This window comes from Ischnura elegans, chromosome 6 (assembly GCF_921293095.1).
Source record: "Ischnura elegans chromosome 6, ioIscEleg1.1, whole genome shotgun sequence".
NCBI lineage: Eukaryota > Metazoa > Arthropoda > Insecta > Odonata > Coenagrionidae > Ischnura > Ischnura elegans.
This window is the reverse complement of record NC_060251.1, coordinates 104,277,968-104,290,812: the sequence shown is the minus strand read 5'-3', so window position 1 is coordinate 104,290,812 and position 12,845 is coordinate 104,277,968. Positions and strand designations below refer to the sequence as shown.

At 38.3% G+C, this 12,845-nt stretch overlaps 1 protein-coding gene across 2 annotated transcripts in view; it reads right to left on the bottom strand.

Annotated features, from left to right (window-relative positions):
- The window catches only part of LOC124161297 (nucleolar protein of 40 kDa-like), a 27,209-nt gene extending 14,364 nt beyond the window's left edge, over positions 1–12,845 (bottom strand). The window contains exons 1-6 of one of the 2 annotated variants that reach the window (XM_046537603.1): positions 12,552–12,845; positions 12,336–12,416; positions 12,085–12,243; positions 11,925–12,004; positions 11,717–11,843; positions 11,015–11,152 (exon numbers count right to left, since the gene is read on the bottom strand). In XM_046537603.1, coding sequence (XP_046393559.1) covers positions 11,015–11,152; positions 11,717–11,843; positions 11,925–12,004; positions 12,085–12,243; positions 12,336–12,380 — 549 coding nt within the window. In that variant the 5' untranslated portion in view covers positions 12,381–12,416; positions 12,552–12,845. Of the gene's footprint in view, positions 1–11,014; positions 11,153–11,716; positions 11,844–11,924; positions 12,005–12,084; positions 12,244–12,335 lie in introns of both variants that reach the window. The other variant, XM_046537601.1, reaches the window with a different exon arrangement.

The following is a 12,845-nucleotide window of genomic DNA, read 5'->3' as shown; positions in this document are numbered from 1 at the left end:
CCCCCCGAATATAGTCCCCCCCCCCCAATTTTGAGACCTCAGTTTTGGGAAAAATTTTAAAATGTAAAGGAAGGCAATTTTTCTGTGGTTAGCAAGTTAAGATTCTAGATTCGATAAAAACTATTATTTTCTGTGAAGATTAAGAACAAATCTGTTCACATATTTTCCATCACAACAAAATAACTATACCTAAAACATGTTGTGATCCATTGCATGTATCAGTAATTTATAGTTCCTTAACCAGATGTAATGAAGAAATGAGAAATTTTTTTAAGTATCCAAGGCTATTGTATTTTTTAAACCTTCACAAATTATTAATATTTTTGATTTCCAAATGACTACAGACAATGTCAATATATAAGCTTTAACTTAAAGCCCATAAACAGTATTGCATTTGGCCCTGAAACTTCCTTAGATCCAGTGTAACACACCCATCAAGTCATCACAAATCCAACCCAGACGGCACAGGAAGTTTTCGTACCTAAATACGAGGGTGGACAATCAAGATACAAAAATCGCGCTTAGGAAGTTACTTAGAAGGTTTTGTTTCTTTATTTCCTTTAATGACGAAAAAAGATGCAAGAGGACTGGCAAATTCATATGCATCGATAAAATTGTATCTCATCGATAAAACTGTATTCGGTCTGGGACTATTTTCTTTCGCGGGTGGTGCCATCTGGTGCCATCGTGCCATATCCTCCTTGAAAGATCACATGCCTTCACAAGCCGTTGGAGATGGCACGGTCTACGTCACGTCTCACCACATTTCAGGGATTTTTGTGGTTAAGTTTGTGAAAAATAGAGTGTCTGGTAATGGTGAAGTTTCCCTTATTCTTTAATTTCATTCTCTGGGCTTCAGAAACGTACGTTTGTGAGATATTTTTGTTAAAATGCCTTCCGTGTGTGTAATGTCGGGATGACGTAATGGAAACTCCGGGACATACCAAGTTTTTAGCTTTCCAAAAGATCCTGAGTTGAAGAAGAAGTGCATTTGGGCGATAAGAAGAAAACATTTCACCCCTACGAAAAACTGTGAGGTATGTACTCTTTCTCGCTGTAATTATTTGGATGTAATTTTAAGTTAGGAGTGGCTTCGGGATGTTGATGCTATTATAGTTGAACTATTCAGTACTGAAGTACTATAGTACTATTCAGTACTAAAAATGGTGATTCAAAATATTGTAGCAGCAATTCTTTTGAAAATTCTTGCATTTTAGTTGTCTTTTTTGTATTAATTCATTCGGTAAACGTGTGGTTAAAGGAGAAACTAGGCATAAGCTGCCAAGTTTATAGGATCGAATATTGCTTCTTAGCTTGCCCTATGGTGTATTACACGTCGGCTTTCATCATTTCAAATTATCTTATGCTATAGTTTAAAACAATAAAAATATCAGGCATAAAAATATTTACTATATTTACGAGCCTAGTAATTTGATTTCTCATGCAGAAATACCAAAAATTGGAAATGATTTGACCAACTAAGTTACATGGTATTTTATTATTTATTAATTTTAGGTGTGTGAGCTTCACATCGCACCTTGTGATATCAGAAAATAATCTGTGGCCTTGGACGAGAAGACGAGGAGAAAATTCTTTCTGAATTGAAGGTGCCCAGATTGGAGGAAGGTACCATTGCTTCACTGTTACCTGTCGCCAAGAAGACAGACATTGTGGCAGAAGTGACATATTTGTGGATGTGGATTTGATTTGTGCAAGTTGGTGCAGTGATAGTGGACGTTCATCGGAGAAAGTATTGACGATAGTTTGTATGTATCGACCAGTCCTCTTTTAAATAATTTTCTATTCGAAAGAGAATAAGAGTAATTGTTTCGCTAAATTAGATGTGGGATAGAAGAGAAAATTGGAAATATTATTGTGGTTGACAATAGAAAATACATAATATATATGTATTGTATTTCTGTGGGTTTTTTCTTTCCTGCCTCTTTAAAATTTCTTGCGGTGGTGACTTCATGCAAAGTAAGTATAAAATCGGAGGTGTGATCTAAGAGATAACATGTTTTATTTTACAAGTGTTTATGCTGGTGATTTGGCAGGACTTTCATATTTTTAATAGGTTGATACATTTACTGCAGTGACCTAGGGACTTTTACTCATCCCAAATAATTTTTCAAATACTTTAGCGCCTGATATGGGTAAGTTTTAGTAGCTGAGACTGAACTATACGTTAATTTTTGCTTGCATTTTGATGAATTCGATCATACTAATAGCAGATGTGTCAGCAATCCTGTTTCATCGGCAATTTTTATTTAAAAATTTTATTTCGTCAAGCTTTAGGGTAAGCTTTTTAATGCTCGTGGGCTATGTGATGTCTTATTTAGTGTCAAAATTAATAAGAATTTACTCTCATTAACATCTCAAGGTTTCCAAGTAAGTACGAGCCACTTAACAATGCTGGATGCTGGGGGTGCGTGAATTAGCCATGAGAATCTCATTTTTCGCAGAGTTATTTAAGTGGCCGAGTAAGTTTTGTAAGTTCTCAATGGGTAAATAATACTATATCATGAATTCTAATTACCATGAAAAACTCACAACCGACAAAAACTTTGTCGGTCGTGAGTCTTTCATGGTAATTAGAATTCATGATATGGTGTTATTTACCTATTGAGAACTTACAATTCATAATGATTCGTATCAAGGTTCTCGCTACGGTCGGTAGCTATCGATTGTGTTGCGTTCGATACATTTTTCGATCGTGCGAGTTACGATATACCTAATTTCGACCTAATCGATTGAGATTAGCCTGAGTGCCGTGTTCCTGCGCGCTTCGTATCCAATCGTACGTGCTTAGTAGCGGACATTCACATGCTGCGTACGCGCTTCGTCGACAGGCCGCGAACGGAAATTATCCATTGACGAAAAGCGACGGAGCGGCATAGTATCCCCTTAGTCAATGGGTACTATGTACATACGAATTAGATACGGAGGGTTCTGTGCCGTCTGGGAAGTGACCTGAAGAATTTAGGAAATCTAAATAAAATTGTGTTAAATAAATTATAAATATTATAAAAATATTGCTATCAAATGCCTGCTAAGCAAAACAATTAAACTACAGGACTTACAAATATCAAAGTAATAAAATTAAGAAATAAACTTTTTCCAACAAACATTAAAACTGAAAAAAAATTATATCAATTTTCAATGCCTCGTCGCGAATCATTGCATAAGTTACACAAAGAGCTTCTGCTCTGCATTTGCGCACAAATTCGACGATATTTTCCTCTAATTCTTTGAATCTGCCGCATCGAGACCCCCGAAATGACTTCCGCGATGTATTAGCGCTTTGCTAGCGCTGTAAATACTATGATTTACGGCGTATTCTGCAACGGCTATTTTTAAATTGGCATCGAAACTCCGTCTTTGAAGGCCTCTAATCTGCGGCAGGATTGATCCTCATCTTTCTACTTGATCCATCACCTCACTGTTGAACGTAAAATTATTTTTAATAAAGAAAATATCGCGGAAATAATTGCGAAACGTTATGCGACGTAATTTATCGATCCTATTTACCCTGACGAATTGAAGATATTCCTCAATAAATTGATTACACTTTCGATGCTGAGTCGCTGTATTTCGATCAAATGCAGTAATGCCGGCGCTTCTGGTTTAAAGTCGTCGATTATTGCGCCTTTTCAGAAACAAATGCATCACCTATTGCGCATTCTTGTTCTGTGAAGGCGGTAAAGGCAGTGGTTGTAAACACGAACCGCACGGACGTATAGTAGCTACGGACGCAATGAAATGCTAAATCGTCACGAAAGGTTCACTTTATCTGTTTATTTTTCGCAATTACATATTTAAATCGTGTAGTTATTAAATGAGCGACGGGTACATATACTATTGATTCAATTCTAGTGTTCGATTAATGTAATGATAGTGTGTGTTTAGTTTTCATTTTAATTATTTACTGTTTTGCGTCATTAAGTGATCAGTGTCGATTGAATTATTCTAACAATACTTTTCCAAGAAAAATTAGCGGCTACCCGATGGATTCCGTGAAAACGCATATTCGATATGCTATTTGAATCGGAATAATCGTATCTGTACAACATTTGTGGTAAAAATTGTCTTAATTTCCGGTAAAACGTGGCAGTATTTACTAATATCTCCGATTATAATCCTCATAAATATACTCAAATAGAAAGACTACGAGAACATTAGCCATTATGCCGTTATTTATTACTTTATGGTCACCTTTAGTATGCTAAATTGGATTACACTCGATTATAGTCCCCCCCCCCCTTACTTTTCCGCGGCCATTTTTGGAAAAAAAGGGGGGACTATATTCGGAGATATACGGTATTTACCTGAACACACTCCTTATGACTTCTTGTTCTACAAACTGAAATAACCTATTAAGGAAGAGGATTTCAGATGATTCCTGAAATTGAGTTCACTGATTGAGGGAACCGATGGACCTCACAAAATAATGATTCCAGAATTGTTTCCAACCGTGGAAACTCTGTTGGATTAAGTGTCTGAATAAGGGAGGAGAGTTCTTTGAAGGAGACCCAGACACATAACTTCTAAACGAAGTAAATCAATGGCTAATGTGAACAGCCTTGTTACCCTCAGCCTATGATGTATCATCCTTATTCTCTTTCATTAATGATCACTTGCGCAGTCTGTTACACCAATAGATTTTCACTCAGTCATCAGTCACTCTGAACTACACATATTTTTAGTAAGAACAGTCATAAGCTTAACCCGGTTCACTCCATCAGAAGCCCTTTATAAATCAGCGCAGTAAGTATGCTTTTCAAGGCTATATTATAAGTTTCACTTAATAAATCAACATCATCATATCCCAAACTTTTCCTTACTGTATATGAATCAATCAACACACATTTAATCATTTTTCCTTGGCTTACATCTGTCAAATAATAATTTTCATACTTTTGCCTCATGCAATATTACGGCAATACTTGGTCCTATGGCCTCTGCATTCAACAATGAAATCAGCACTGATATCCTCAAGCAATATTTCCCCTCATATGTGAGTCATATACACCCATGTCTCGTATAGCGCAATTTCGATTAGCGCAATTTCGATATAGCGCAAAGTCGTTCCTCGGGGAAACATTGCAACGCAGTGTAGCCTAATCAAAAATCTTAAACGCTCTCGTGATAAAACGTGAACTTGCGCTAAGTACACACGAAATTTCTATCATTTTACGCATATTAATATTATTGCTTGCCTCAAATCTTCTATTTTGTTTATATATTAATCGAAATCCATTGTTGTGCAATGGCCAAAAGTATTACTCGTCATTGGGTCCAGAAAGCCGGCCTACCGAAGTAATTTATCTCGTCTCCTTAACAGAATGAGTTAATTTAGATCATTAATTAAGCGTGGGGCTAGTGGAAATGAGTTTTTTTAAGCAATACTGGTTGAGACGTAATTTTTGCCGTCATAGGTTATCGGGCGATTGACTTCCAGGAGGGCAAGTCGGTAACTTGGGGCGCCTCGTTTGGGAGAGAGAGTTGTCGCCCAAAATTGTCTCCCCACCCAAGTCCGTAACTCGGTAGAGAGAACTGTTTCTCCCGTTCGGATGGGAGAAAACTCGCTCCGATGGGTAGTATGAAAAATTTCTAAGGCGAATCTGATATTGGAGCTTGATTTATCGAAAAATTAACCGTGTGCAATTTAAAAATGTTTTTAATTTTATGTCAAACTCATCCATGCAAATATTTTCTAAATTAAATGCATAATAACCTCATTATGACTTACTAAAGTCGGGACTACTTTTTTGACCGCGCGCAGTGATTCCTCGCTTGCAAGCGGCTGCTAGGCTAAATCCAAGTGCCGGTATATTTTGCTTGTCACCATGTAAATTCTTCATTTCGTATCAATTACAACCTCACCAAAGTTGAAAATTAAGAGTATATTTCTAATGTGAATACAGCTTTTGCTCGCTGCTTGCAGATTTGTGCAAATATCTTTTGTGCCAAAATTGTGTTATTGTCAATGTGACAACTCCCGTAAATCTTCTGCTGATAATCACAGTGCCAGTGGTTGCAATGTGCAAAAATATCGGCTAAGAGTTGTAATTATCAGTGCTCCATCTTGATTGAATTGTAAGCAGTGTTATTACCATATCGATTAATGTCTGACAGCAATGTAAACATTGTCAGTGGCGTGTTCACCTCCGTTGTTCATCGTATAGGTACATTGACATTTCACGATCAAGCTATCAAGATCAAAGCTGTGTGTGAAGTTTCTTTTTCTAGTATATTAACGAATAATAGTCAGAAAAGTCACCTGTGCCTCTTTCGTGGGCTAATTTCTGGCTTTAAATCAGTGAATTAATAGTTGTTTTTATCAATACGAGCTTAGTGATTGTAAGTTGTTCGTGATGAATAAAAGAGTGGAAGTGATTTCCAGTTTTTTTATATTTTATTTGCCTATGTCTCACTTTATATTTACGGTGTGTGCTAGTACTTAGTTTGTGGATATTCATTTATTATTGAAGTACATTTATAGCTTCTGTATGTGTTGACAGCGGAACCGATTCGCGATCTCATGTTGTGTGCAAACGGTTATGCTGAGCAGTCGTATTCGTGAAACCAATGAAATGGTGAAACTCTATTACATTGTCGTGGAATAAGTTCTTTTAACAATAAGGGCATGTCTTGTGTTTCATTAACTATCTGTTGCTTTTCATAGGTAACTGTTTAGAAGTTATTTTCCATTATTTAAAGTGCTTTTCTTGCGCTCTCTGAATTAGCATTAGCTTTCTAAACCCCGCTACTTACACGAAAAGAATTCAGAGCTACAGATAATTGCTATTTCATAGGATTGCGGTGTTTTTGTCTGCTATTGAGGGTGATGGATTTCAGCAGGAAGAGAATCGGACCATCGAAGGACGGATAGGACAACCTTCTCCGCTAATGCGGCCGGAAATCTTCCTCCCTCGCCTCAAACGGTTTATTAATATCCCGCAACAATTTCTCATTGGTGTTAATTGCCCCACTTCTCTTAAATGCACATCATATACGAGCAATAATATTCTATGGTTTGAAAGAAAACGCGCCATATTGAGAAAATACAACAAAACACTGTCGAGATACGCACTTTCTCCATGGGAGAAAGAGATACTTCGGGCTCTTGAGGGGGAAATAACTGAAGCGCCCGTCTGGGGCGCCAAGGGCGCTTGAGGGGGCTTACGGACTTGGGTCGAGAGACTAGTACTCTCCCAGGCGACAAATAGTCTCCTTTCTCCGGCGGGGCGCCCTAGAGACTTGGGGCGGGCGACAACTCTCGCGCAGGCGCTTCACAAATCTCCTTTCTCCCATTTTCGGGAGAGAACAGAGTTACAGACTTGCCCTCCAGGTAGAGAGTCTACGCTAAAGCCTTCAAGGTCATCGGTATTCACGGGGGAGAAATGGAGCGGTGGCCGAGTTGCGCATGAATAGCATCAACACATAAAAGGGTCCGCTGTAGAGTCTCAAACACAATAGCTTCGTTCCCTCCCCGCAGTCGTAGGCCCTCTGCGTCTCAAGAATACAGGTCAGCAGTAGAAGGTGATGTCGATAGAGCCACGCAGAGTAAAAACCAAGATAAAATGGCAAAAAATAGGAATTCGGGTAGAAAAATCAAGAATTTATCAAGAAAAACCTTAAACCCAGAAGAGAAATTGATATAGGTCAATTGCTTTGAAAATGGAGAACGTCAAAGCGATATTGCGCGGAAGTTTAAACGCACGATGCCTTATTCTGAATAAAGACGAAGTTAAAACATCAGTGACCTCAGCCGCACCAACTTCAACCAAGCGGTCTACACATACGGAAAGTTCATAGTGAATCAGAGCAAAAAGACGAGAGTGGTAATCGCTCCGAGACATTTAGTGAAAGCTCCGGTTGGTTCCAGAATTTAAACGGCAAGCAGGTATTTTCAGTGCGGCGATATCAGATGAATCTGCAAGTGTTGATAGCGCAGTCACCACAACATTTTCTGATGAACTCCAAGCTGTGATTGAAAGTGGCTCCTTTCCCCCTCAACTAGTTTTTAGTGTTGACGAGACGATATTCTTTTGGAAAAGAATGCATTCTCGTTCATTCATTTTCAGGGAAGGAAAACCTGGGTCAGGTTTCAAGGCATTTAAAGACTGTTTCACGTAGCTGCTAATGACTCGGAGGACTTCAAATTAAAATGGTTTATCATTCTTAAACTCCGCTAGCTATGAAATGGCATTCAAAGTAGCGTTTGCCTGTCATTTCGATGAGTGACAAAAGGGCCTGGATGACACAATAGTTGTTTTTAGACTGGTTTGAAAAATCTTCAACTGCCGGCAATGCATTACGAACCCCTGAGATATCAGGTGTTAGCCCACCCGCACAACAGGAGGGAATTTCAAAAGGACGTAAGAATTTTTTTTAACGTGAATAAAAGTCTTCAAATGCGTGCATACTATCTTTAAAGATGTTTTAAACAATAAACATTTATATAATTAATGTTTTCTAAGGCTATTTATGGGAATATACAGTGGAACCTCGTTAAAGCGAGTACGGGCTATAGCGACACTCCCTCTATAACGAGACATAGTCGATGCACCGTCAATTGACCCTATAATAAGCGTGTTAAAAAATTCGTTTTTACGAGACCCTTTTGGTGCTGGCTCTCGCCATAGCGAGGGTTTCATGGCCGGAAGACTTTCATCAAGACTCCTTAACCTCTGTAATTGCTAGCGATCTGTTAGAAATGAAGTTAATGGAGAGCTCAGTCTCAAATTTATGTGGTAAAATGTCGTTCGATAAATAAGTAGTTAATTTTGGTGAAAATATTGTGGCATTAGCATTCGCGAATGCTTCATCTTCTTTTGTTCCTCGGGCGGCAGAAAGCAGTCGGCAGCATACCCGCACGTCCGTGAGTTGCGTGAATAGAAAGCATTTGATGGCAGTCACCATGACCAAAAAAACACCAAACACGTCTAAGCGGGAAAATAAAAATAAAGGAGTAATATGAGAGTGTCGAAATTAATTTATCTTCCTATTCGCTCTGCAAAATTAAAAAAAAAACAGAAGCGCCCAAGGAATGCAGACGATAGTTATAAGGAGCTTTGTTCGGGTGGTTTTGCCCATTCAAATCTGCGGGAACTTCTGAGAAAGGGGCTACGCCCAAGCCTAAAGTGGAATATTTCAGGGATAGATTGCGAATCGAGAATTTTAAGAGTGCAGAAGGTTGATTATACTAATGCGAAGCACCAAAGCGTTATCTCCCCTCATAATTGCTGGTGATGCCTCCGGTGTAAACCCGAAGTCGTGGAAGAAAGGACTCCGATCATAAGTATCTTTAGAAGTATTCCCCGCGTCATATAACATAGACGAAACGGAACTTTTTTACATACAACTCCTCGACAAAACCCTTGCAGTATGAGGTATTTCTTGCAATGATGCCTCTAAAGGTAGGTAGTGCGCCTCAGCGATGTTGTAGGATGTACGAAGCAATGATACTCAGCGTGAATTGTCCGGATGGACGCATTTATTCTCCGTTGCGGATTTACAAGGGTGAACTATTCGCGTCAGTGGTTGGAGTCGTACTGGCGCTCTCTTTTGTCACGCGGGTAGCCGAGCATCCCCTGGTGGCCGCTGGAAGAACTCACAGAAGAGCTAACTCTCGTTTGCAGTGTAGTGGTAAACTCGGTGTATTATTTCAAATACGTCGCAAGCGTAACACTCAAAAAGAAACTTTTTTCAACAACGGCAATTTTAATCACATCATTTTTCAAGCTTAGCAAACTTTTTACCGTAGATGATGTAGATATTACATTATTTGATAGAAAAAGTCTTCCAAGGCGGGAACTTTATACAACCTTCCACCGTTTTCGCCTGTAGAAACAAATGTAATGCGTTATTTCACTTCACTGCCGCTTAACGTACAGAAACAATAAACATACACCAATGGAAACATTTGAGGCATTAAATAACCGCGATACTGTTTTATCAGTTAATTTTTGAATTTTCAGTGGAAAATACCAAAATAATAGAATGATCACGTAAATGAACTAATTAAGTGCATAGAAAAATGGCTTCGTCGGTTGTGCATTGGCATAATGATTGACAAAACAATGCATTCCATGATTTTTATTCAGTGCGGCGCATATAAATTGTTTGAATAGTTAGTCGTTGTTTGAGTAAGGAAATTTAGTGATGCAAAAAAACATCGCCTTTCGTCTGGATTTATGCTTACGTTTATCGGATAGATGTTTATCTGTCGCCGTACCACTCCTGTTCCTGTATATCAGTTCGCAACAGGTGTATTGGCTATTATTTGCTCCACCTCCGGTAAAGCGACAATTCGCTATAGCGAGTGTTTATTAGTGCACCGTGGGGTGTCGTTATATCGAGGTTGCACTGTATATGTTTTAGAGGAAATTCAATACCCAAGACCTATATGCTACCAGGAACGCATCCCTATCTTCTCAATGTTAAAACGCTCTCGTATAACGCAAATTCGTATAGCGCAAAGACCCCAAGGAACGCATCCCTTGCGCTATACGAGACATGGGTGTATACCCTATTTGATGGGTTATATACCCGTGTTGATGAGTTCGTAAAACCTTCTACTCCCCAGTTTTTCTAGACTTCTAAACACCTAAGATAGGATGATATCTTTGTTGTCTATTTTCCTTGCCTTCATATTCTGTGAGCCTTTATTTCCAGATATAAAGTCCCGGGTCTTTACCAACACAGATAAATGACTAAGATATGGAATTATTATTATTATTATAGTATTCTACCAAATACAGCAGGTTTCCATGGAGTACTTCAGAAGCATTCCCGTATCTTACTTCATTTCTACCCCAAGTCTCTCATTGTTGGACATCCATGATGGAATAAGACAGATACCCATTGGGATAGGCAATGAATTCCTCTTTACCAACAACTATTTATAGACTTTTTTGTAAATGGATTGAGGTGGCATGCTGGGTGCAATATATGCATAGAAAAAGGATACATACCACTGGTGCAAATTTCCACAAGGACAGAAACTTACTTTCTTTTTTTTCTTTGTCTTCTTCTCAGCTAACTTGTCAGTTTCTGGTAGACTTTCGGGAGGTTTCAATCCATCTTCTCCTTTATTTTCAGCATCATCTTCTTCCGGCAGTAGTTCATAAATTTTTCCACCAGGAGACTGAAAAAGAAACACATAGGAAACAATGACACTTAACTATAAAAGCTCCCAGTACTACCAAGTATAGTTTCAGAGGGGTTTATAGTCACCTACTTATCCGAACCATATATATATATTTTTTCTCAAAAATGGCCATTGCTTTGATTCAGTTCCCTCAATCAGATGCTTTAAGATGATTAACAAATCAACCACGCATGCAACGCGTTATATTCTAGAGTCCACTATACAATGGTCCTCATATGATGATAAATTTGTGGAATATTAATTGACTGACGCTCGAGTAATCCTTTTTCATTGCCCCCATCTGTCTATTAATTATTCTAAATCACTTATGAGGCACGCATTTTCAGGCTAATAATCCTATGTTTTCCATTAATGAAAAATACCTAGACCAAGAAAAAATTGGTAGCACCCTCCTATAGAGTTTAGCAAGGCAAAAGAGCAGAATTTAACACCATATTCCATCGTCTTGAGATCGAAATTATGATGCACAAAACTTCTTCGGTCCACGATATCTATGAAGAATTCATTTAACAAAGTACCCATCAAAATATAGCTCTTCACCTTAAAACAATCTCTTGCCATATGACCTCTCGTTCCACACTTGGAGCATGTTGTGTTAAAAACAGCTTCCAGCTCTATTTTCTTCCTGGTGCCAGGCACGAATGTTTTGCGACGCAGCTCATCCTTCCTGGATTAAAAAGATACTCCAATATAATCGATCAATTTCAAGACGATTTTTCTCTAAGATATGCACCACATAGATACTTACTGTAACTGAACGCCATTCGGATCCAAATCCTTGCCACTGCCTTGATTAACCAGTTTCATTGACAGAGCGATTTTCCCATCCTACATATCAAATATTGCCGTTAATGAACATTCTGTATTTCTTTTCAATTGATAGCACAGTTAGAGAAAAAATTACTTGCTGTGACACTTATAACTTTGCAGTACACCCTGTCGCCTCTATTGAGTACATCTGATACATCATCAACGGGAGCTGATGACACCTGGGACCGATGTATCAATCCTTGCTTGGATATTCCCGGAATTCTTACGAATGCTCCGTAAGACTGAACGGTAGCAACCTAGAAAAGACAATTTTTTAATCAATGATTATGTTATCTACCAAAATATCTTTAATGGCTCACAGTTATTGAAATTATAAAAAAAATATTACCTCTCCGATGAATATTGTGTTCACGAGGTGCTCGTGCTCTGCCATCTCTTTTTATCCTTTCAGCGAATTCAGTGAACGCTACTGTTTTAAAGAGAGTAAATGAAATCCACCGCTACTAAAACTACTCGGAAATTGTGACAATTATAAACAATATAATTCTATTTTCCCTTAAACTGCTCGAACAAATTCAAGTTCAATCACGGTAAACAAAATTACCCATAAATACTGCAGCGCCTCGGAAATTTCATTCGTCAAGTAGGCTTTGCAGAGATCTTAGACAGAGGATCGTATGATAACATTGTATCGCCTGAAATCCGTATTAACGCTGTTTCCGTAGTGTTCTCCCAATGCCTCTAAAAAAAAGTTCTATCAAAGAAATTAAAGTATATTATTAATCTAAAGCCTCCTTGGTCCTCAAGAGATATTTTTATACTGAATTTTCCCATTCTAGAGCACTAAAAAGCCTAATCTCTGTCATAAACGTGGTCCTATTTAGTATGTTCAGCATGT